We start from the raw sequence: 26,286 nt of genomic DNA, 5'->3' as shown, positions 1-26,286 counted from the left end.
GCTAATTAACCATGCATTTCCGCATACAAAGTGTGTGATGCTTGTTTAGGTTTTGAGGATTATTTCAAATATCTATGAATAGTGTTGTTATAAGGATGTGGGGAGCTTCATATAATAATAATATAAAAAAAAAACGGCAAATTCAATCTATGCACGGCATATTTTTGTGAATTGTTTCCAAGCTCCAACAAAATGTTAATGGGAACAAACCGAATAATTTTCATGTTCTTACAATTTTTTAAGTTTCTTCCGATTGGTCCCGAGAAAGCTACAGGTCCGCTAGTCGGTCCATCTAATGAAGACAGCAGATGTCGCAATGGTAGTTCATTCGCGTGCAGCTGGCAGATCCGGCTACGTAGTTGTAAGATAATTGTAACTAACTAACTAACTAACCATCACGCCGTTTCCCCGCAGGGGTAGGCAGATAGGACGGACCGCCAAACAACTCGGTCTTGGAACACACTCCTTGCCTCATTCACATTCATACATGGTCTCATACATACTCTTCTATTGTTCTGACTCTTGACATGGCCCGACTCGAGTATCTGATTCAGTTGGTCGTGCCATGTCTTCCTCGGGCGATGCTTTCGGGACGTTTGGGAGAGAGGCCGTTTATTTCGTGAATTTCGCTGAGAATAATATTTTATTATTATATTCCGTGGTGTTTTGAAAGCGGAAGACAATAGTGTGCTTGCATTAGTTAATTAATGAACAACAATTACTATAACATTCGTCGCAAATGTGCGTAACTGTTACTGTTTAGCCGGAATTTGCAATTATTATAGCATTTTAAACCGATAAAATTTGGGAAGTGAAGCCAGAGCAAAGACGCTCAATGCAGTTGGAGATTTTATACCTGACCCCTCAAATGTCAAGTGGTGTCTTTAGTTCGGGATTTACGGGACCTCTTCAACCAAGGATATCTACACAGAAAACAGATAAGCCATATTTTATTTAAATTTTTTGTTTTAATTTATGTTTTCGTTTCAGATGACACATACACTTCACTTTGACTTTGGTTCAAGATTTTGTTTATGTTAGCCTGCGATAAGCGAGCCCTATAGGTCTGAGACAGAGGTATGAAATCGTTGGATCACGACACAATAAAAGAAATTGTAATTTTTTTTTTTTGGCTTTTATTTAAGTATTAGAGCCAGGAAAGAGTCTAGAGGGGTCGAGAAGATGCACTCAGTGGCATGAATAGCTAAGAAGTGACTAGAAGGGACTAAAATAGACTAGGAGAGATGAGGTGATTTTGCACAAGAGCGGCGCTGTATAAATCGTCCAAATATTATTATTATTATTAATAGGGACCGCCCTTGAGGTGATTTTGCACAAAAACGGCGCTATATAAATCATCCTAATATTAGATATGATGGACTCGCCGAACGTTACAGCGGTGCTGCCCAGGTCTGTTATCTATGTGAGGATATTATTTCAGCGCTCTTTATTAGCAGCAGACACATACCTGAACGGATGACGAACCACGTGCTGGCACTGTTGGTGGACGCGGAGGACTCTCTCCCTGCAGCAGCTGGTCCAGTTTCTTCACCACCTAGGATTCTTGCTGCAAAGTCTCCATTTTTCTATCTTCGTCGAACGTCAAAGCGGTGCTGCCAAGGTCTGTTTTCCATGTGAGGATATTGTGTCAGCGCTCTATTAGCAGCAGACACATACCAGAACAGATGACAAACCTCGTGCTGGCACTTTTGGTGGACGCGGTAATCTCTCTCGATGCAGCAGCAGGTCCAGTTTCTTCACCACCTAGGATTCTTGCTGCAGAGTCTCCATCTTCTATCTTCGTCGAACGTCACAGCGGTGCTGCCAAGGTCTGTTATCTATGTGAGGATATTGTGTCAGCGCTTTATTAGCAGCAGACACATACCTGAACGGATGACGAACCTCGTGCTGGTACTGTTGGTGGACGCGGAGGACTATCTCCCTGCAACAGCTGGTCCAGTTTTTTCACCACCTGGGATTCTTGCTGCAGAGTCTCCATTTTCTATCTTCGTTGAACGTCACAGCGGTGCTGCCAAGGTCTGTTATCTATGTGAGGATATTGTGTCAGCGCTTAAATAGCAGCAGACACATGTCAGCGCTTTATTAGCAGCAGACACATACCTAAACGGATGACGAACCTCGTGCTGGCACTGTTGGTGAACGCGGTAGTGTCTCTCGCTGCGGCAGCTGGTCCAGCCTCTTCACCACCTAGGATTCTTGCTGCAGAGTCTCCATCTTCTGTCTTCATGTCACCTGTTCCTGTTCTTCATTTTACTTTACTTAACTTCACTTTATTTTGGTAATATATATAAATATATTTTTTTTGTAATACCTGCATCAACTGTAAAGCGCCCCTGAGGTGAAAACTCACAAAAGCGGCGCTATAAAAATTGTCCAATATTATTATTATTATTATTATCCCGGTATTTAAAATCTCTGTAGAAGATTTATAATAATTTTTAAGTTTGAAATCTCTAAATTATCATAATAATTATTGAAACTTTACCTCTCCATGATAATTTTCGTTGTTGACAATTCGTGGAATACAAATAATACCTTAGTCATCGATTTAATTTTAATGCGATATCAATAATCGGTTTTTCGACCCAAACAACAAATAAACAAAACCCTTCGAATTACCGAAACCCGTCAACAATCAAAAACAAAACAAAAAGTTTGCCCATTTTCCGGGAATTCATTCCTTTTTCAAACTAATTTTGTTACCTGTATTATTTCGACCGTTTTGGATTTCGTCTTATAAATTTGTTTGTACGTTAATTTCCCGGTTCAAGATGGTGGCCGTAATTAATGGTTATGTAAAGATTATTTTTTCGAATGTGAAATCGTCGTGTTTATTTGGACTTTCTTATATTATGGTGCCTACCTACTTGAACATAGTTTTAAAAAAGAATTATCTTGGAATTTTTTGGAAAAATTAGAAACATTCTTTCACATAACACAGTTGACAGAACAACAGGTAAATAATTTTAAAGCCCTCATTTCTTTGTAGCGGTGGATTAAAAAATAATTTACTTTAATTATTGTTTGGTATTTGTTATGAAGCTGAAGAATTAAACAAAAACAAAGTCTGCGAATTGAATCGCAAGTCTAAATTTAAACGGAATTGATAAACCTTGCTACACACCCAGTTAAACTTTTTTGAAACTTTCGATACTATCGGTATGCACAAATACATTCAAAAGTGTCATCTTTAAAATGATTGGCCTGTACCGAGCTACTTATTAAAACGATTCCAACTTGGTAGGTATTCTATTCTATTTCCTATTCAGTTCAATAAGTTTTTGTGAGGAATTTCTTACGGACTGACAGTGGCCTATGTCCGAGGAATGAGAAGGTACTTGGGGACGTATTCCCAGGACGAAAACAGAATAAAAACACAACATCAAAGATAAAAACCAACCACTACTGCTTACTGTGTTGCTAACAGCTACCTACTTCTGGTACTGAGGACGGCCGCGGGCCAAAACAGTGTAAACATTTAATTCATTCAAGTCTCTTGTAATGTTATTTTAAACAATGACAATTTTAGTGTTAATGTGGTCCCAACGCAATAAACATAACATTATGTTTTTAAATGTCATGAATTAATAGTATTTATTAAACTTGAAATGTGTAGTAATTTTATTATGCTAATATCTTCATCACTTATCAATAACTTAGTTTACTATTTTTATCTTTGAAGTTTTTTTTTTTCATCAGGAAACGCTGTATGATGAGAAATTGAATGTTTTTTTTCGTACAATTTTAGACTTTCTCAAAGGTCGACAGACGGACCTCCATTAATGTATAAGCTTTTGATGAAGAGTTGCCTATTTTAATATAATATCGTGCTTACACGTTCTTGTGCGGTGTGTGTATTGGTGGCAAGGTGTGCGGCCGCGCTGGTGTGTGAGAGTCTATACACGATCATCACTTTCCCACGCTTGCTGCTCATCCGACCACAATCCACACTCCGATCAATCCAGTACCATCCAGTCCTAGGACTGTCTCTGTCCTACGCCTTGCATCCGCCGCGAGAGAGACCAAGATGCACCGAGATCTCGAGTCCCCCGACAAGTAGTATTGTGTAGTGCGATCGCTCGCCGTGCCTCAGGACTGGTTATTCATACTGAACGGAAAAGCATTTCGAGCATTATCGAATCGCCTCGCTCTAACTTCCGGCGAAGGTAACGCTGCTAAAGGAGATAGATGCATCTCGCTGCGGCCGGCTGACGGGCGTATTCTGTTCTCGACTACTTTTCGCGATGCGCTTTGAGCTTTTTGTATAATATTTCGTACGGGCCTTTTATAAATTTTGCCGTAAAGCACGCCCGTCCCCAAGAAGCCATCGACATAGATTCTGTATCTCTTTGTTCCTCATTTCTCCTCAAGAACTGATATCTTCAATATTCAGTTTATTGTCAGTGACAGCTTCTTGAATTCGCAAGTGAGCTTGGTGTCTTTCGCAGACTATAAATACTACACAGTTACCGTAGCTATAAACATGTTCAAATGCTAAATCGTTTTGAATATGTGGGTACCCCTTCACCGAATCATAGATTCAGGGCGAGCGTTCCCCCGACAAGCAGTAATATAAAAGTAGAAATGTTTCCCATAACTCGTGATGAATAAAAGATGTCCAGTTATGTCACCGTGTTTATTGTTCATTTGGCCGTTTGGCTCTCTGGAACCTTGTGTCTTGTGTCCCCTCTTAATTACCGTGTCACTGGATTATCCGTGACAGCTGCCTCTCTACTCTTTCTGCATTCCTGTCATGCTATCATGCTACCCTGCAGCCCTTTATCCCTTCAGTCAAAGAAGCCAGTCTTCAATTATACGCCACAGTCTACCTTACGCTATTAGTCGAGTGTCATCTCATCTCGTTACTTGTTTCCCAAACAGGAATGTCGATCAATTAGAGCCTGATTATAAAGAACATGTTCGTGTTCACTATCGTTCATTTGCTAATTACTCAAACAATGGACGTACGTATTACAGACGTCTAGGATTCGGAATTCCTTCAATTCAGCGATTTGAAAAGAATCTCTGCTTTTCTTTGTGTATTCCGCTAATTCTTGTATAGTGTATGGATGGGTATAGGTTCGCATTCCTCCCCGACTCGGAGGTTGGTTGGAAGCTCGTATAGTATGCGATGCACCAAACATGGCCGGATTATCCTCGCGCACCGTTATTAAATTTGTCACGGAATGAAGAATACCGGTGCGTGGCCACTTGTCGCTTAGTGTGTTACCGATTCCCAGAGATTTATCACCCAGAGAAAGCTAAAAGATCGATGCCTTTTTTTGATATTCGCCAAGAATTATTGCAATTCACTGAATAATTAATTCCATGCCATTTGTTCTCGATGTACTAATGATGAAGAAAGATCTTGCATAATGCTCATTATCTTTGGCATCAATGCACTGCAGTTGAAGCAATAAATTAAAGAATTTCTCCGCCAAGGAATGAAGCCCAATCTTTGCAACATTTTCTTTATTATTATTTTTGAAATCAATTAACAAGATTTAAATGATGGCCCCTTGACATGCACGGCAGTACAGTCTGTAATAATAATAATTTCCTACCTACCTACAGTCTGTGAGAGGAGAATTGCACTCGCAGTTGTGGATCCTGTTTCTCAGCACCTGACCTTGCTGTAAGTTTCGAATAATACAAATATTTATGTAACCTCTCCGGCAATTATTGCCCTTTTTTGTTGCATAACTTTGAACCGATATCTTAATCGCTTTTTGGCTTGTAATTTGCAATCCGATCGTTATTATGAACATATTGAACATCTCTATTGAGCCTTGTGAAAACGGGTATTCATGTTATAATCGCTCCGTCATGACTATTGCGCGGATTTTTTCATCTCACAAATTGGAATCGCCGCCATTTCTCTGGCAATGTGGGTCGTCATCCTGCCATCTTGTTCATCACGGACAATAATAATTATCTAATAGTTAATCGGTCGTTGGTTGGCTGCTCTGCCCCGTTACATATATAATATCCGCGCATCTTCGCAGCATCAGTATCACATGTAGCGTAGTAGAGATGTAGGCCTCTCTTAGCCCGCGGCTTCAGACATGAAATAACATGCCTTTTATTACGTTAACGATTCCCGATCCTCTGCTCTGCGCAGTGCCCAGTGCCTGCCACTGCCATCCTGACTGATCTAGCCATCTACCATTACCAGTCTAGTCTAAAGATGCTCACTCTAGATTCCGATGTTCTGTTTTGCTATATATCTTACAATTTGATGATGCTCGTTCGAGATTTGTTTTTAGATTAACTGTTGAGCCGTTCACCATTTAAAAATAGTCCATGTTCAACAATGTTTGGCGGCTTATCTACACAAAACGGGTTGAAAATCTTTTCAAGTATGCGTCGGACACAATTGGCTAGAGATATTATGTTATTAGCAAATGTTAGTTAGCCGTGTGGTCTAAATGTCGCATAATGAGTCGGTTAAGTGACTGGCGGATTACTTAGAACGCTCTACCGGACGGTAATCTGCCCCCGTGTGTTCTAGGGATTAGGGCCTAGTCACTTGTCCACTTAACGGGCCATTTGATCTGGCTGCTGCCGTCAAAGGCGCCCGTCCCTATTAGGAAGCGCTGTTTAATGTACTTAGGTACTTCTTGTTCTTAGCCCTGGGCCTGGGATGATATTTCCAAACCACCCGACTGGCTACCTTTTGTGTTACTTATATTCGATTAGGCGAGACCACTTCCTATTACTCTGATTACCTACCAACTTACTGAGTTATATATTCCATATTTCACCGAAGCTACAAAGCGTAAGTCTCGATTTATTTTCTTATTGTTGAACTTTATAAGAGTTCGCAATTTTCCTTTGAGCGAGAAATGTCTTTCCGGTCGGTTGTAATGGCGAACAAAAGACCTTGTGTATTTCGGGGCCGTGTTCCCGAGCACGGCGGCTAATTAAATTCGCGATAATAATTACTATAGTCCCCTTCCCATGTCCCATTCGTGGTGCATTCACATTCAGTGCGAGATGTCGCTACCAGCTACCAGCTTCCCCTAATGCATTCCTCTTTGGTCGGAAGTGGAGACCACTTTTTGTTTCCCCGCCACCGTGCTCCCCTCATGCTCCTTGCTTTTAATAAGTTAAAGTACTCACTCCCTGTTGTGTGTTTTGCACACTTTGTATTGTCATATGTATTATTCAGGCAACTCAGGTATACAGGTACAGAGTCGTGATTCAATGAGTGAGATGCTTCCATACCGGTTTTGTCGCGGTCGTGCTTTTTTAGTCTCTCCTTCAGGACCCTGTGCGTAAGGCGATTCGGATGTGTGCTGTACATTGTACAAAGCGACTCAAATCATCCTATTCGCCTTCTAGATATATTCGTAATCAACCTTACCACAAATGCATATTATCTGAGTATCTAAATGTCTCAAACATCTTTTTTATTTACAGTTATACAAATATCAACCAAAACTTCAACTTGAAATAATTTTAGTCCGTGTTTCAGGCGCACATACTGTTTTTATACTATATCTACCTAACCGCTATCGTTGGTGGCTACCGGCTACTGTCTGGGTAGTTGAAATGTAATGTGGATTACATGTTCCCAACTCATTGAAAAGTGTTTTTACACTCTAGAATGCATAACAACGGCCCAAAGTTGACCGACCTTCCATTTCATTCAAGGCGATGAGTAACTTTGTTATAAATTTTCCCCGCCGCCTAATATAAACAAGAAAAACTTACTACGTCAGTTTTTCCTCGCGTATTCAAGTGTATTTCTCGGCGATAAATATTTACGTTTTCTTAATTTTCCGCGACGTGTTGCTCTGCCAGAGTGCCAGTACCTTCCAACGTCGGGAGTAGTTCCGAGTATTTAGTGTTCGAGATAAATTAAATTATGCCCAGTTCACGCTCCACTCTCCTCGAGCTATTCGCTGCCGTCCATAGGACCGATGCTCTTCTGTGTTCGTACTTGGCCACTCACTTAGATAGATTCGGTTGCAGTTTTGAATAATATTTTTTGGCCTTTTTAGAAAGTCATCAGTCATAAAGTATGATGTTCATTAGGTCGCAAATTCTGATAGTATAGTGTGTCGTTGCATTATACCCGAAATTACAATGGTTCATTATCTCGACTGGTAACATGAATGACGCAACTGTCATTCGTCTCGGATGTCTCGGAACCACCACCTGTCTCTGCTTCACATTTGTGAAGGTCTCTTAGGCTCTTAATGCTCCATTGTCTCTATGGCTGGCTCAACTGGTGACTTTACAATGGGTTCGGCGGTTCCATTTAATTAACCGTTCGAGGCTTTGTGTATTTTTCGTGTAATTGTGGCCGACGAGATCGCGCTTTTGCGAACGGCGCGGCGGTCCAAGTACCAGGGACCCCGAAAAGAATAGTTGATCCGCAATTAGGTGCAGTTATTGTTCTGTGTGACCGATTACCTTTAATCGGACCTTTGTTTTTGGCGAGTGCGCTGACTGAATAACCAAAGTGCCAAGTGTACCAGCCACCAGCATCATCACAGCCTGGGAACTGGGAACCACTACGATCCGTGAATATTCGCTCCAATTAACTCTTCTGTCGTAATGTTCCTCTGTTTGGAGGTTGGAGGCAAGTTGAGCCACTTCCTACTCCGCTACTACTCCGGCCATTTGACCAAACAAACAAACTTGTACTGCCTGTTCAACACTGGAATTAAAATGCTCGTCACTCACGCAACGATATACGACTCTGTGTTTATGGACATTGATTTACGTTACACAAAAATACTCTTGCGTTTGCCATATCTATAAATTCCCAGTTATAAGATTTGAACGTGAAGTTTCCGGCGCCTCTCGTGTCGTCGCGTTGGCTCCAACCGACTATTTCTAGCGAAAACATTTTTATACTATAATAAGTGTATATCCATTCTAATTTTACGCCGGTCTTGAGAATACCGGCTGTAGCGTACTTCCGATTGTTTTTATTTTGACTGACGAACCCCGGAGTATTTTAGTTCACTACGTGTCTTCGTCCATACTGACTTACTACATAGTAATCGTAGAACTTGCCGTTAAAACAACATTGATTATTCATAGAACCGTAGACACGAAAGCGAACAAGTTTCATATTTCGAGGTAGAGATGGTCTCTCGGAATACGTCCACTGTAACTTGTATATTAGAACTTCTCTACATCGTGATTTGACAGGTACTCTTCCCGTACTCCGTCGATCAATTATTTATTCCCAATTTGTTTTTAGTATCGATTCGATTCCTATCCACTGGTTGATTCTACTTTTCTACATAATTTATTTACAAATTCAATTTCTACTCCATTGAAATCATGCCGGCACAAGGTAAAGGTATTCGAGTGTTTGTACAGAAGCATTACGACAAAGGTGTGTTACATTACTAGCATTGCTGAAGCTTTGACATTTACATGTTTAATAAAGCAGGTAACCTCGAAATCAATCACTGCCAAACACTTTCGCTGAAAAATAGCTTCAAGCGTGTCATCTCTGGGTCTTTTGCAAGAATTTTTTGGATTCTTGCAGTCTGTGGGATGGTTTCCACCTCCCCACAGTATTTCTCCCAGGAGCATGTTTTGGCTTTCTGGATTGCCACCTTGTACTCTTTCTGGTATTGCTTGTGGGCATCCCAGTTTCCTGACTTTTTGGCCTTGTTGAAAGCTTGCCTTACTATTTTCCGTAGCTCCTGCAGTCTTCTGCTCCACCACGGTGTTTTGTCCCTGGTACTTGTCTTCAGAGGGCAGCTATTTTCGTATGCCCTTATCATTGAGTCCCTCAGTACTTCTACTGCGTCCTCAATTTCTTCGGGGCAGCCGTATTTAGCTGGGAATCTTGTCATTCCTATATTTAGTTCCTCCGAGTATCTAGTCCAGTCAGTTGCTTTTGGGTTCCTATATGTATCGGTCCCCGTTTTGCTTGTTTCTCCCTCTAGTTTAAATTCTATGTGTCGGTGGTCCGACAGGGATGGTTCGTCCGATACTCTCCATCCTGAGACTCTTAATGTTCCTAGGGTCAGGTCTATCACCTCCTGTCTGTTACTTATAACGAAGGTGGGTTCCCTACCTCTATTAAGAATCTCAAGGTTCACTGTCATCAGGTATTCCAGGAGGTCCTGTCCTCGTTTGTTGATGTCCGTACTCCCCCACACAGTGTGGTGCGAGTTAGCATCTGCTCAGAGTATCAGTTCCCTACCCTTCTCCCTGCAGTCTTGGACGAGTCTCGTTATTTCCCTTGAGGGTGGTGGTTCCACAGAGTCATAGGGCATGTATGCTGATGCCACAACTACTTCCCTGCTTCTTTGGTCCAGCGTGACCTGTAGCTTCACAGCCACTAAGTCCCTACTGCAGTGTTCGGGTAGCAGTGTGCCAGGTATCCCTCTGATGAGAATACAGGCCCTGGGTCTGTCCCCCGACTCGTTATAATAGATTAGACCTTGGTTCATGTTTAGTCCTCTGACCTTCCCCCTATAAGTCCAGGGTTCTTGGATCAGCGCGACGTCCACACTGTCCCGAGTGACTACTGCTAAGCACTGCAGTCGCTGCCGGACTGCGGTGCAAGTTTATTTGAATGAACTGTAAGTTTTTAGCCATTACTGCCTAATCCATAAGTCATTCCTCCTATTTACGCTCCTCGGTGTTAGGAGAGCGCACCGTGAAAGTGGCCTTCCTTATCCCGACATGCGCCGTCATCCCCATCTCCCTCAGCACCTTCACACTTTCCTCGTCCACACTCATGATCAGGCGATACATGTTCTTATCCCTGATCGAGTTGTGGACGATCCATTTTTTTTGTGTGTAGCCGGGGAGTCTGGTTCTCCAGCAGTTGTAGCAACCTCTCGGTGCTTACTGCTCCATTTTCGGGGATTACTGCCATAACCTTTACGTACTTTGGCAGTTCCTGCAACCCCACCACCTCCAGGTTGCAGCCCTGCCATTTCCGTATGGTCGGCACCATCTCCCTCAGCCATGTCTCTGACTCCTTGTCGGAGCAGGTCATTTTCAGGACGCCCCTCTGAGTGAAGCATTCGTCGAATCTGGGTTTGAACTGCCCCGGAGTGTCTCGGAGGAACCGTTCGTGACACTGTTCCCCAGTGTCATTCAGCCCTGAGCACGGTATCTCACACCTTAGCTTGGGATGGCTATTGCAGGTCGTGTTTCCACTCCCTGAGCGATGGGTTCGCCACACTCCCTACGCTACCTTAGTACCTAGTGTAGTGATAGTGTATCGGACGAACAGATTTGCACAGTGCTATGTATTGCGGTGACTCAGCCGGGACTGTGTAGGTACGTACCACTGCCTGGAATTTTAAGGTTTCGAATGAGAACGTTTCACGGTTGTCTGAATAGAATTTACATCGAATTCAGTAAAGCCGAAAATATGTCAGAGGAATCCAACTGACATCATCCATAGAAAATGATTATTTCAAGAAGTACAGAACTTATGACTCGGATGTTATTTATAAGTTCTCTGGTATTATGCAATTAATGTAAAAACTTGCGCCATTGTAAAATGTATCCTATTGTACACGAATGGTGATGACAGTTGTTCATAATGGGTCTCCGAGGGCATTCACAGTATTCCGACATTAAATATTACACACTTTATGCACCTCATTCTACCCACTCTACAGTTGACAAGACCTTCAGCCCGCTGCCTCCCTATATAGCTGTAATGACAGATCCAACGGTTTACTATATAAACACATTACTAACTATATCTGCTGGGAAAGGCCTTGAAGCTGTCGTTTGGCGTATCTTTAAGGGCCTATTTTTTCAATTATTCAGAAACGTTTTAACTACAATTGCTGTACATTTGCCCATTTCAGTTGAATGCCCATGTGGATATAGTTTCGAAAGGGTGAGGATAAATGTACCTCGGGGTAAATTGTATTTCATCCACCGTAAAAGAAAGGTGTAGTGTTACAGGGGTTTCCCCTTTAATCAAGTATCGATCGCGTAACTAGTATTCTCCCGATTGTACACGGCGTTATAAAAATATCCACTAATTAATTAAATAATCGATACCTATTCACTTTTAAACAACGACAGAATAGTATCTATTATTTTGTTTGCGAAATACCGAAAGTTTTCGGTAAAAGTTAGTTTAATATGCATAATACACAACAGTCCACTCCCATCAGCCAACTGTCAATTTACATTCGAGTAAAGCAACAATGGTGTTTGATTAACCTCCCCTCACCTACAGCTACACTCGACTACAGACACCCACCCCCTATTCCCCACTTGCTCTTTACGCTTGGGCAAACATCAAACCCTATTTTAATCCCCTGCATTTAGCCAGTGTGGAATTATTATTTCATAGTGTATTTGAGATGGGTACTATTCTACTCCAGCTTGAGCCTGACGCATAAGTTGCGCAAGCTTTCTGTTAGAATGTCCTCGCAGGTTCTGCAAAGCGTAGGGGTATTGTTTGTTTAGAACCGTGTTACCACCTCCTGCTGTCTTGTTTGCCTCTCTCATGGGGGTGTTCTGTTTTAAGCGGATGTGTGCATAAGTATAACTTACACATTGTGTCGAATCCCGTACCTAGAAGGGAATGTGTGAATTCATATAACCCCCCGTTTTTCGTGGCAGTTTGTTTAAATAAACCTCGGTGGCAGTTGTTTTACCTCCGCCTATCGTGAAAATATCATTCATCATAAAACGACTGTCCTCGTTTCGTGTCCGAATTGAATACGTGAAACCTCTATCTATTGGTTTTAAAGGGACCTATCGAAATAAACGATGAATGCGGAAAAACAATGAATGCGGGATTAAGAGGACAAAACAAAAGGAGGTACGATCCAGTAAAGATACTGTCCTCCCAATCTGCATAACCGTTGGTAGATTAAAATTATAAGAAGAAAATAGTTTTAGATGTAAATAAATGTATTTATTTAAAAAAAATACAAAGCTAAACAGAACCAATTTTTTTTTTAAGTTTATTGCATTGTAAATACATAATCTTTCATGGACATTTGTTTTTTTACTGTTTTATTTCCGCAAGTCAACAGTATATTTTCAGCTTTGCAAATGATATTCTTTTCGGCATCAGTTATTGAGTGTGCGTAGTAGAAAGTTTTCAATCTTTCAAAGAGTGTGCATGCTTCTGAAAATGAAGGTACAGGCAGGGGCTCCTCTTCATCAATATCGACCTCTTTTGTTGTCTCCGTCAATCTTGCGTCACACAAGCTTTCGATAGTTTCTATCCCACAAGTTGGAATATTGTCGTCGAAAGTAACAAAATTGTTAAAATTTGTCAAATTTGGTACGAAGAGATAAGAATTTTCTCCAGTTTGCTAAACTTTGATTCTTTACTGGTTTTTCTAGTTTTCGAAGATTTTCCGCACTTTTGAATTTGCTCCCGAATTTCGTTTTTTTTCAAGAAAATAGAATTTATCGCGGATGCCGCGATTCCTAAACGCTTGGCTATATCGATGCGTTTTTCAGCGGGGTTTTTTACACCTCTTCGATAATTTCCAATCTTTCTTGAAGAGTACGTACTTTTTTCATCAAACGGCTCATTTCGAAAATAGTTTAAAAGCTCAAAAAGGATAACTGCAAACAATCCACTAAGTTCGGGTATCTAGCGACAACTGACGACAACTAGCGACTGATGGCGGCGACAAACTGTTATTCTTTCTCTCTCAAAAGTTTCGCGCATCGTAACGAGTGCCGTCTGGCGCCGTTTAAACATAGACAAAAAATATCAAATACGCGACGTAATTCCTACGATGAATGCGGGAAAATGGTGGACATAGAAACGATCAATGCGATCTATTTTTGTATGAAATGAATTCGGACTAGAAGAAATAAATGATACATCCGGGAAAACGATTATTCGAGGAACGATAGATAGAGGTTTCACTGTATTTGCATAAGTAAAAGACCCGATTCACAATTTCTCAATTTGTAAGACGAGATTTGTAAATTAAGTATTCAACTCGACCCACTAAAAAACGTGTTTCGTATTGTGATTCACGAGCCCCGAAACATGAGGACAATGTGTAGCCATGAAAGCGATTTAATAAAGGGTAGGTCTGAAAAGAAGTAGACTGGATTGGCGTAAAATAATGAGTTGATATGTTGGTACAGAATATGTTGGTCATCGCTGGTACAATCGATCGGCTAGTTTGCCGAGCTCTTGGCTGTTAGTTATTGTGTGTTTTGGGGTCGGCAGTGATGTGGGATATGGGAATAAATAATTACCGCCATCGGAATTCTGGGAAACTTTTTCCGTTGTTCGCGAGGCAATGTTGGCTGTCTCACGCCCGCCAGACTTGTTGACCTTGTGTTCTGTTCCTTTTTTTACTAGACGATCGATTATCCGCGATGATCCGATAGCGTCTGAAGTCTTCATAAATTATTCACTTATCCGGGCGGCATTCGTGCCTCACGGCTTTTGATTTTATTTTGTCATTAGATCTATTGCCGGTTTCAATCACTCGTGTTTTCCATTAGCTTTGTTGTTTTTTTTTTTTTGTATTAGGCAATTCACCCTAAAGAGAGTGCTATATAGCTTTGTTGTTGATGCTTGTGTTCCATATAGTAATAATCCTGTTTGTGTTTATAGGTGTCGGGCTCCGGCCTGTTCGAGCTGAGACTGAAGACGTTCAACAACGCGCTCGGGCAGGGGCGGGGGGGCGCGTGCTGCGCGGGCGGGCGCGTGGCGCCGGGCGCGCCGTGCCCGCTGCCGTGCCGGACCCGCTTCCGGGTGTGCCTGAAGCACTACCAGGCCAACATCGATACCACCTCGCCCTGCACCTTCGGGGACGTCACCACTCCTGTGCTCGGTGACAACTCGGTCAACATGACCGACAACGGAGTCGAGGGGTTCGTCAACCCCATCCGGTTCCCCTTCGACTTTGCCTGGCCGGTAAGTCACAACCTAATGTTCATTTAAATTAACTTTACATCACCCCTAAACTAGTAACAAAACGTTGTTTTTACATCCATTCTTTATCAAGAATTATCACGTTTTATCGTTTAAAAAGCCGTATATTCTAAAATACAGCATTGTTTAGTTGCAATTTGACGATCTGCTGCGCTCAAATCGTCTGATCAAATTGGTCCTTACAAAAGTTCGAAGGAACAAGCGTTGACTTAGTGCATCTTGGATTGGTTTGGCAGTTTCTGCCTTTATTATAAGCAAAAGGAAACAGCAGATGGTTTTCACGAGATGTGTCGGCTGTTTACCTGAGCAGAACCATCACCGCCGGCCATCCCCACTACCACCGGCATAAGCCCCACTGACAGCCAACAGATGGCCCCCGTCTTGACTGACGGATCCTTACCTTGCCTTGTGGACTTAAAAAAAACATATCCAGCCAATCGTAACTGTACTTCCTTGATACGATTTCGACAGCACAACTGCTTCCTGCTAACTCCCTAATTAGTGATGACCTGACGACACTTATCCCCGCTTGAAGTAGGATTATACTCGGTTATGATCTCGCGGTCTAAATAGGTAGTACCTTTATTGCCTTAATTGATATTATTTATGTATAAAAGCTCAATAGCAGTTGTTCACATTGATTCTGTATGTGGATTATGCGGTCAGTTTCTTTTACATTTTATTGCGCTTTATCGCCAACTCTCTCTGCAATTCCAATGCAATAATTTAAATGAATGGTAACCAACATTGTGTGGCTCATCAAAGTTTAAGTTGGCCAATAAAGGTTAAAAGATATCCATTATGATTTTTCTCACGATGCGTTTCATTGTTTTGTAATTACTAAAGGGCGAGCCTTTTTTTGGTACGGCTGTCAGTCCCGCCGCTTGCAAGATGTCACGCAGAATTGTACCTTCGGGCTTCACCGGGAACCATTCGGAAAGGGAAAGGATTAAACTGTCAAATTACTTTAGTCATAAGGTTTAAATCCGCGTGCAACTGTAAACTTAGGTAATCCTGGTTGATGGTTTGCAAATAGCTATATACATAATTTATTATTTTTATCATAGCAACTCTTCACAGATGAATAATTTTCTGCTTCAATTCTATTACTTATTAATGAGCCAAGAGATAATCTGCCTTATTAATCACATTTTTTTTAAATTCGCAGATTTATCAGTAAAACAATCAGCGGAACAATTCCGCTCTGATCTCGTTATTATGAAGATTTTCTTCATTGTTTGCCAAAGCGGTTTTTGCTTCCGTTGTTTAATTGTTTACTAGTGAGTATAAAATATATAAAGGGGAATTCAAATGCCTTACATATTCACGATCTTTTTGTGGTGTAATTATTGTTATTCCTACTCGTATAGCCGTTTGTTGCGATGATCCCTCATTGTTACTTGTTACGTGGTAATTTATCGGTTAAGAGTTCATGCCCGTTGTGCGCTCGCTAAATGAGTGCTTCAAGTCACGGCTCCGTCCTACAATTAACGGCATCTCCCACTATACAGGGTGTATCGGCACGTACCCGACAAACTTTAACCAGCTATTCCTTAGCATATTTGGAGTAAAAAATCTTATGTGCACTTTGCTGTCCGGTAACGTTTTTTTTTAATAAAAAATTTATTATTCATATTTTCACCACATGTCACCACTGTTTTATCCTTTGATAAAGTTTGAAAACCCATCTGGCAAATATTTTATTCGAATTCCGTTGAATAATGCACGTGTGTACCTATATTGGCGCACGTTTACAGTCACAACGAAATAGCACGGCACCATTCGTCTCATTTTTAACTATTATTATTTAGTGTGTGCGAAAGAGCGAAGACGCTTTTTGACACACTTGCTTATAACAGCTGTTTAACACGAAACGCAATGCCAATGACAGTGATGTAGTGTGGAAATTTTAAATTTTTTTGTTTTTAATTGAAAAAAAAATGCTACCGGACAGCAAAGTGCCCATAACATTTTTTACTCCAAATGTGCTAAGGAATAGCTGGTTAAAGTTTGTCGGGTTAGTGCCGATACACCCTGTATAGTATTGTGGCCATGGTAATTACCCGCCTCTGATTAGGCAGTACATTTTAGTCCAAATGCATTAAGACTATCTGAACGTTTAAAGAATCTGCCATAAAAACACAGACGTCATAATGATAGTTTTGTTGTGCTGCATTTACTTTTACCGAATAGGAATAGAACAACGTGAGCTTGTTTTTCTCTTTTACTTCTCCCCGTACCCCTGTAACCGTGTAATGTAATGGCACACTTTACTTTGTGGTCAATACTGTATAAACACGTGCTTGACCCTTGCGTGTCAGTCTTTCCTTTATTCCTGTACATTTTATTATCGCCGCCACACTTGATCCACTAAAATGAAATTACATTATTTTCGCGAATTTTTAGACATAATGTTTTACAATGTCACGAACAAGTTTTATTCTTTAGCTCAAAGAATAATATCGTTGTTGAATATTCAAACATGATATTCCATATATTCCTCCCCCCGCCTCAATATGCTGTGTTTTTTAGTGAAGTAGCAATTTACTACGTAAACTCTGAGGGGTAAAGAATAATAAAGCATACACTTGAAATTGTATCTTCTTCCCATGTCTTTAATATTTGTTTAATGTTCCTTGGCAAACATTTCGGAAATAGAATAAGTTAGTCTAAAAAAAAAATGCAGCGGAAGGCAATTTTTTTTGTTCGAATGAGGGGGAGCCAATTTGAAGATGAAATATTAGAAGTGTGGGAGATATGGGGATTGATGACCGTTCGTTTCCCAGTAGCCAGTAGCCAGTATATAGATGGTGATCTATATTTCAAGTTTTTTTAGCAATTTATCTTGCGATCTTAAAACAGGACTGTCAATAGACGAATAAGATGACATACGTTGAAAGTTACGCATCGTAGGACATTTTATTTTATTTTTGTTTATTGCAGAAACAAACAGTACATAATTACCACAGACATAGGAATTAATAGACGAGAAGATAATGGCGAGGGGTAAAATCAACTGTTGAAGAACGAAGGGAGTAAGGCTGACTGTGATTCGTCAATAAATCAATCTGACAGTAAATAGGCATCTCGCATTATAATATCACCATTTAGTTCTTAAAAGTAAAATGATGAGCACACTTGAGAATCGCTACATTGTGATGTGATAGTATATGTTTCTAAAACTGATCCATATAATACGGTGTGAATAAGCTTAAAATAAAGTAAAATAATGCTTACTTATGGAATGTAATACGACAATTGGGTTTATTCTCTTTTTCACATCTATTTTTACAAGTTTTCATATCACAAGTCAACATTTTGCCGCGTTATTTCGTAAAATGAACCGATGATGCCTCGACCATAGTTCGCACAAGAATGATGACGTCACGTTTTCAAATTTCACTTGAGGCCATATGCGAGCCCAGCCGGCTCAATGGAACCGGTATGGGGAGTGGGGATAATACGCTTTTAATCACTTAGGGCAGGTCTACTAATATTCATATATATTCATATGTCTATGATAATTACATAGATGACAATAGTTACAAAATTATAAAAGTTAGTACAATAATTGGTACCAATGACATGTCGCTGACATATATGCATAACATTTTACGACGGTTAAGTTACATTTTTAAGTTAAGTTAATTAGTGTGCTGGGGAAGGAGAGAGGTGTGTGTGAGTGTTTGTGTGTGTGTACGTGTGCATGTGTGTCTGTGTGTGGTTGTATGTGTTATGTGGGCGAATTCAGTGTGCTAAAAAAGTTTTTCTTAAATAGAGGGAGAGAATCAAAAAATATATCGGTATTTGTGCTTGTTTGAATTGAGTTGAATGTTTGAAGGATGCGAGAAATAGGGGAATTGGCTGCAGCGTTTGTATTATTACTAGTTGTGTAAAAAAGGTTGGTGTGTCGAGTTCTTTTAGATGGGGTGTTAAAATTTATTTGGGATAGAAGTTCTGAGCAGTCTATTTCGTTGTGTATTATTTTATGGAGAAATGTCATGTCAGCTACCGTTCGCCTGGACATGGTTCGACTAAGTGGTTTTGACCAAAGATTTAATATTTTTCCCATCGGGTATAATTCGACTTCATTTGGTTGTTGGATATTTTTGCAAGATCACTGATAAAAAAGTATAGATTGATTAATTGTTTACATTTTCCCCCGTTTGACACAAAAAGTCACTTTCACACGGTCTGTCGCCGGTCGCGCCGTTTGGTAACGGGATGAATCTCCGCGGTTCACGATTTCATTTTCACACAGCTTCCGAGTTCTGGACCCATTGTGAGATGAACGTGCGGGACGAATGCTCCATCTTTAAAACACCTCTGATCTGACACTGTCCTCATCTCCTCGTCTATACATTCACTTATTGTATCGTTTCTGGATCTTCCACCCGACCACCGCCACCGGCAAGGGCGGATCCAGCTTTGGCGCCAGGGGGGGGTCACGTAGTCGTGGTCAAGTTTTTTTTTTTTTTTAAAGAAAGACAAACATTCCCGGGTTACGAATAACCCAACAATAACTCCTACCACCACCACAGAAAGCCGAAAATGCTTGCTTGTGTTGTGATGGAGGACTTAGGTCCGGTCAGTTACAGTTACAAGAAGTTATAATTTAATTTTGATAATAATATATACAAGTAAAAAGTAGGTATTGTTGGATATGGTAACACTAGGTATATCATTAAGATTGTCTTTTGCTCCGCAAGCCCGGGCGGCGTAGGCTCGTGTAATGTCAATTGTCAACCAATACAGTACAGATTACAATTATTAATCGTGTTCTTATTTCACCACAATATAACATGGTGTCAGGTGTGTCTTCAACATAGTATTGTGTGTAGGAATCTTGCAACTTTTTGAATTTCCTTTTCCTCGTTGTAGTTATTCGCCATCATATATAAAAGAAATGATTGCTTAAAACGTTTCCACTCGCCAACCATATCCGTAGCATTCTGCATTTGCAGAATTTGACTCGACATTATTATTGTAACACTTTGCTTGTCACGACAAAATAGACAAATAATAACAGCTTGTTGACCGTTATTTCTTTGCTTCCTGGTAAAGAATTTGAATCGTTCCACTGTAATATTCACTGTAGGTATGAAGTGTCTATCCAGTCTATCGAAGAGTAGAATAATGCCTTCCAGCGTGCTCTTCTCAATAGTGAGGCCGAATGAATTAAAAATTTGAACTCCTTTAGGACCAATCGTGTGCAGCAAATGTTATTAATAAATGTAAGTACTGTACTTCCATATTTAAGAGGAATATAAACGCTGGAAATATTTCGATTCTTGTGCTTTATAAATTTTAAAACCGAGCGCCTTGCACCGTCATATTTTGGCCTGATTTGCACGAGGCAAGTAATTTGAAATAAATATTGTTGCCATGACGCGGTGCTTGCAATACGTAAGAAGCGCCCAGCGAGATCTCCGTTCGCCGATGCTTCCATACGCTTGTTAATACCTTGTTACCTGGTGGATGAATACCATCCATTCTATTTTGCCAGCAGCGGCCGAGCCGGCAGCGTAGTCAATATTATCGACAATCCTCAAACTATGGGGAACGCTAATAAAAGTAAATATTTATAAAATTTGAATTGATTTTATTTATTTACAATCCAAACAAAAATATTCTGAAAGTGAATTATTAATAGGTACATATAAATATTAATAAAAAGAAACTTGATTACTTGATTGACGAGTTTTAAAATCGTTGAACGTAAAATATATTAATTGTAAGGTATTGTTTTATTAATCTAAAATATAAATAACTTGCATCCCTCGTGCGGCATAATTTTATTTTTTTTAAATTCAATTATAATTTCGCCGAAATAAATTAAAATGTTAGCCTTGGGCAAAACCTCGATGAACGAGGTTGTGTCTCGCCTTAAGAATTGCTTTAGGAAGTATAGGAAGGCTGGTAATTCGCGCGGGCGCGTTAGACCTGTCCAGACCTGTCAAAAAACTTCCGAAAGAATAAGTTCTGTAACTTACTAAAATTACGTTAAGTGACTTTTGGTGTCGTTTACATTGGGAATTTGGCCAAACTCGCCTTCAAGAGCGATTTACAGGAAAAAAACTTACGAGTCTAACCCCAGCCTTAGAACATTAACAAATAACATTTGAGTTTAAACACACATACACTGGCATAATGAAGAAACTGATTAGATTACTTACCATTTCTTGTAATGAATTGAATTTGCAGCAACAATTTTTAAGAACACTATTACTCATATTGGAACTTATTTTTTTTAACTTAGTAAACAAATAAAAGTAAACACTTTATTAATAAAGTTTAGTCGTTCCGATTGAGGTTAGGTTTTGCTAGACGCTAGACGTTAGTCGAAACAAAGAGCGCGCAAGCGTCACACGTGGTTACACGAAATGTGTCATAATAATATGAAAGGTGGCGGCCGAAGCGCGCGCCGGTGGCGGTGCGCGGTGACGCGGTAACATTCGAATTTTCGATGCGTTCGTTCCCGAATAATGCGTTTGCCGCCAAACAAAGTATTATATTAAATTAATTAAATATTGAAAGTACTTAAATAAAATTTATATTGTTACAAAAAATATATAAAAACATTATGTTTAACAATTTTAATTAGTGGTCCACCTAGGTCCTGGATGGGCCCAGGACCTAGGTAGTCATGACCCCCCCTGGGCTGGGGCCCAGGGGGGGGGTCATGACCACCGTGACCCCCCCCCTGGATCCGCCACTGGCCACCGGCCGCTTGGCTCCGAGTCAAATTATCTTTCAAATGTCGACCACTACAATCAATTGATCGCTATAAATAATCAAACGAGTATGAAACAGCGCGCCTAAGAACGCTGATTAGTATTTTAGTAAGAGTACTACAAATTTGGTATTAACTAAAAAAAGCGACATTTGTAATTGCACAACTAGCTGTGATTTTATCGGCCATAAGAAATCATTCAATTGCAAAAATTCCGGAGCAGATGTCGAAAAGTTAAAAATGTCGTGTTCGTGTCTGACCTCTCGCGAGACAACCTTAATTATTAGTGTGTACGCTGCCGCAGCCGGCCTGAAGACATCTTGACTGCTTAATTGCTACCGATCAATTAATGGCCAAGACAGGACAAGCCATCTGTCTAAAGTTCTAAAGTACAAGGAATTAATGCAATGGCTCTTTCCGGTCAGCTGTTGCTGTTGTCCTGCCCATAGTGCCTACTGGCTACTTTACTACTGGCCCGTCTTTAAATCTGCCGGAGTCCTTCGGAATAAACAAAAGGTTTTGCTGTTATTTGTTTCTGTATAATATTGTCGTTTTTCTTTTCATCACCTTTAGTAGTAATCTGCTACCGAAAACTATAACTGACAGCTGTCTTCTTTGTTTTCCTTTAAAAGTTTCAATTCCATCGATCACATCACACTGTCCTGTCCGTGTATTCCATTTACCCGGAACTGTCCTGTAGATTTACGGCCGTTGGAGACGTTTTATTGCTCTGCCCCCACTCCCGTATGTATAGTATGGCCGATGATATTTTTACAACACCACCTCTTTCATTGTGAATCACTCCAGTATGGGTAGCTCGTAAAATAATAAATAATACATTAAAATCCCTTTGTCTGAAATCGGTAGCTATTTTGCTTTATTCCCATCAGAGAATGGAGTGACGATGTCTGTTTGAAAGCGGGATGGCTAATCTCTACAAAAAGCGACAATGAGAAGCGATCATAAAGATGATTGGACCTTAATGATTATATGACTCCGTCGTAAATCATCGTCCAAACTCTGTGTGCTTTTGCATTCACTTGAAGCTGGCATTCCTTCCGTCCGTTTCGGAGACAATTCGAATCGTTTCTCAGTTCCAAATTAGAGATTCGTCTCGGATTATTGATTTTATACAATCGGCGATGTTATACAATCCTAGACGTCTCTTATTCTTATTTATTTTTCCGAATGAAGATTTACGTCCAATCGATTATTCGCTCTCTTAGCTGCAAAAGATCGCGACATCCCAATATCGACATCTCGTTATAAGCGGAGATGAGTGGTATTAATCATCTTTCGTGGATTTATTTTTACTCCGACCATTGCGGTTAATTGTGCAACACTCCACGTAGTTGTGAACTAGCCATGTGTTCCGGTGTATTATGATATGATATTATAATAGCAAGAAACAGTGGCCGAGTATTAATTAGTAACAGTAACATCGGACCCTCTAGCCCCTCTCCTTTTCCAAGTAAGCACATCGTCGATTGTATTTTTAATTCCAAATGAACTCACAGCGCCATTTAGATTTTTCTATCGTGTTTTTGCCTCATCTTGTTCACCTTCAAATTCTCAAAATCAAATTTTCGTTTTTAACAATGAATCAAAAATATATAATAGCAATTAAATATTGACGAGTTTCAAAATATGACTTTGCATTTTGTATCAAAGCAATGTCGTTTCTCAATGAATCACGAATGTAAATAATATCGTTGGTATACTATAAAAGTATACATTGCATTCTCGGGCTCGATGCAACTGTCACCTAGAGCAAGTGACCACATTCAAACAATGCCAATGCTGCATATCTGCGAGTTATACTCGCCACAACTTCTGGTTCCCGTCACCCTTAGCACTTTTATAACGAATGCACAACTCTGTATCTACAGCTTCCGCTGACCACTGTACAGTAGCCCGGAGTGAAAGAGGTCGAAAAAAAAATTTCTTCGAATTTCAAAAACCCTATATCATTTAATGTTGCTGTAGATAAATAGCTGTTGAAAAATATTTTTTATTTTTTTTTTGACATATGGTCTTCAGGTGGCGCAGAGGACCTGAAATTTTGAAAAAATGATCGATTCTAGAAATTTTAAAAAAATTTAAATCAAAATTATTATCATATTTAACTTTATTATTTGCATTAAAATATAAGGAACATTAATATATTTTTTTAATCATTTCAGCCTTCAGTCGTGTCATATGCGTATGGGGTAGCTCCCTGAATTCCAGAGGAAAAGCGTAATTTTGTTTAGAATTTCGGCATTTCTTTTCTCGATTTTATTCTTGTTCGAATATATCTATCGCGTGCTGTACTTCCGCAAACAGCCAAGCTAGCTTCAGTGACCAGCTTCACACCTCTCTCCACAGCCTGTGTGTGACAGGGTAAATTTTCAATCCGGATATTTATATCTTCGCTCATAATTTTGTCCCACAATTCACTGTCACCGTATTTTTTTGTGAATGGTGGCTCGAATATTTTTTCGGTCTTCCAGTTTATCAAATCATAATAACCGTTGGCTTCGAAGTTTAGTTTTTGAGTCAAGAATGTCCTTATTTTTTTCTCCTTTTCATTTGTCGGCCTTTACGAATTCTTTTATATGCTGTCTTTCGTCTTGTAGCATCGCTAATAAAATATTTTCAGAATGAGCGAAGAAAGAGTTCCGCTCGATTATTCGAAAAACAATAATTGTTTTCAGCTCATATTTTAAATAGGAACATCTTTTTATCATACTAAGGACATGTTTCGGACCATCTTTACATGAAGGTTTTGTTTTTATGGTGAACCATATTGGCGCATACACTTTTATCACAAACGTAGCAATCTCAACCAGACTATGAGTTGGAAACTTTGTTGCTACATCAATATTCTATTTGCACAGGTTAGCCAACGAGAGTTTACCAGCTTTCCTGGTTGCTTATTAGCCAAATCAGTTTTTACGCTGCCTTGTGTTACAGCTTGACAAATTTCATACAGACATTTTTGATCATTGCTTAGAATTTTCACGTCAATATCGGGTAAGACTGTCGTAATTTTATCAAATTTCACCACAGAGAGGTCTTCACAGTGCTGTAACATCTTGCCAATGACTCCTGCGAACGTATTGGGACCTGAAGTACTGCCATCCGAAGTATTAAAAAGATGACGCAGTGGTAATTCGTTGGCATGCAACAAACATATAAACCAGTGTAATGGTCTATTTAAATGTCTTTCAATCAATGCAATTGCTCCATTCTTGAAGCCCGTGTTTACAGCCGTTCCATCGTCTTGTCTTTCCGACCATCAAAATATAACCACTTATTTTACCGTCAGAACTCCCGAAGCTCGAAATCTGCCTTCTTTGCAACTCTTCTCGAACTTTTCGGCACTCGCGTCGTTATTTACTTCTATCTATTACTTTTGAGAAATCTTGTTTAGAAATAAAACCAATATCTTGAAGAACTGCACTGGCGATGGTTGATGCTGATCTGTCGGAGACACCAGTCCTGTCACAGGCAGTGGCAAGATTTTTTAATCGATGCCTCATCTGATTTGTTTGTGATTTAGATGTGGATGGCGTGGAGTATGCCGGAAAAAGTGTATAAAATTCTGGATCTTGATTGCTGTCTGATAATCTTACACTATCATCCGAGGTCTCTGAAGTCTCTGGCGAGGTGCTCAGAGGTTTCTCAACAGTCTGTTTTTGAAGGAATTTAGTTTGCCTCATCAGTCGTAATTGCCTACGCTCCAAAGCCTTGGTTGCCACTATATCTTTTGAGCCGATATACATTTTGCGGCTACTTCTCTGATCTTGCAGGAATTCTAGCTCCTTCTTGGGTATTTTCACTAAACATTTACAAAAATCGACACAAATGCACTTGCGAACAACAATATCAAAGAGTTTTTTTGTTGCATCTTCATAAAATTCAGTTTTCTTTTTAGGTACTCGACATTTCTTTAAGCATTCGTACTTGTGATAATACTGGGTTAGTTTAGTTACAATTTGAGGTTCAGTTACAATAGGAATAGACGCTTTATTCCACAACGTAATTAGATCAATTGCAATTATTTCACATATATCTTTGAAAGAAGGATCTTTTCCATTTGATAACCACTGCAAGTCATTTCTAATACACAAATAATACTTTATTACATCCGAATAAGTTGGCAACACATTGTCTTTTAATTTTTCTGGGTCACCAAACATAGAACACATTGTATTTTTTCTTGTTTTAGGCTTATTACAAAGAAATCACAATCAAGTTTTCGCAGCTGTTCCAACGAACGTGCACTCCGCGCTTATGTCTGTTAATTACTGATTGACTGCAGCCTGCAGCTGTTGTTACGCAAAATAGTGTCGAAGGGTGGGGGGAAGAGGGGTAAGTTAGATGGCTTAAACTCAAATACATTTTGTGACGTTTAAGCTGGATTAGATGATGTGCTTTGTTTACTAACAAAATCTGAAAACACACAATTTTTTGTAGAACTTTAGGGTCAGTGCGCCACCTGAAGATGAAGTTGGAATTTGATGATATTTTTTGTACTTTATAGGGTACTACCAAGGTACCCATTGGTAATATAGGAAACACGAAATTTGAAAAAAAGTTTTTTCACTCCGCCCTACTGTACAGTGTACACGTCCCAATTCCATTCATTAACCGCCCGTATTTGCAA

At 40.0% G+C, this 26,286-nt stretch overlaps 2 protein-coding genes across 2 annotated transcripts in view; one reads left to right on the top strand and one right to left on the bottom strand.

Annotated features, from left to right (window-relative positions):
- Positions 1–9,452: 9,452 nt before the first annotated feature.
- Positions 9,453–10,103, bottom strand: LOC149409206 (uncharacterized). Its single transcript, XM_089650042.1, has one exon. It carries the CDS (start codon positions 10,101–10,103, stop codon positions 9,453–9,455), a length of 651 nt encoding a protein of 216 aa, XP_089506168.1.
- A 2,299-nt stretch (positions 10,104–12,402) lies between these two features.
- Positions 12,403–26,286, top strand: part of LOC149409204 (uncharacterized) — a 46,481-nt gene continuing 32,597 nt past the window's right edge. The window contains exons 1-2 of the mRNA XM_089650040.1: positions 12,403–12,432; positions 14,582–14,884. Coding sequence (XP_089506166.1) covers positions 12,403–12,432; positions 14,582–14,884 — 333 coding nt within the window. The remainder of the gene's footprint in view (positions 12,433–14,581; positions 14,885–26,286) is intronic.

This window comes from Hesperophylax consimilis, unplaced genomic scaffold, assembly GCF_061612785.1.
Source record: "Hesperophylax consimilis isolate HC1 unplaced genomic scaffold, BYU_Hcon_1.0 scaffold_33, whole genome shotgun sequence".
Taxonomy (NCBI): Eukaryota; Metazoa; Arthropoda; class Insecta; order Trichoptera; family Limnephilidae; genus Hesperophylax; species Hesperophylax consimilis.
The sequence above is the reverse complement of the archived record's forward strand: the minus strand, read 5'-3'. Positions and strand labels throughout refer to the sequence as shown.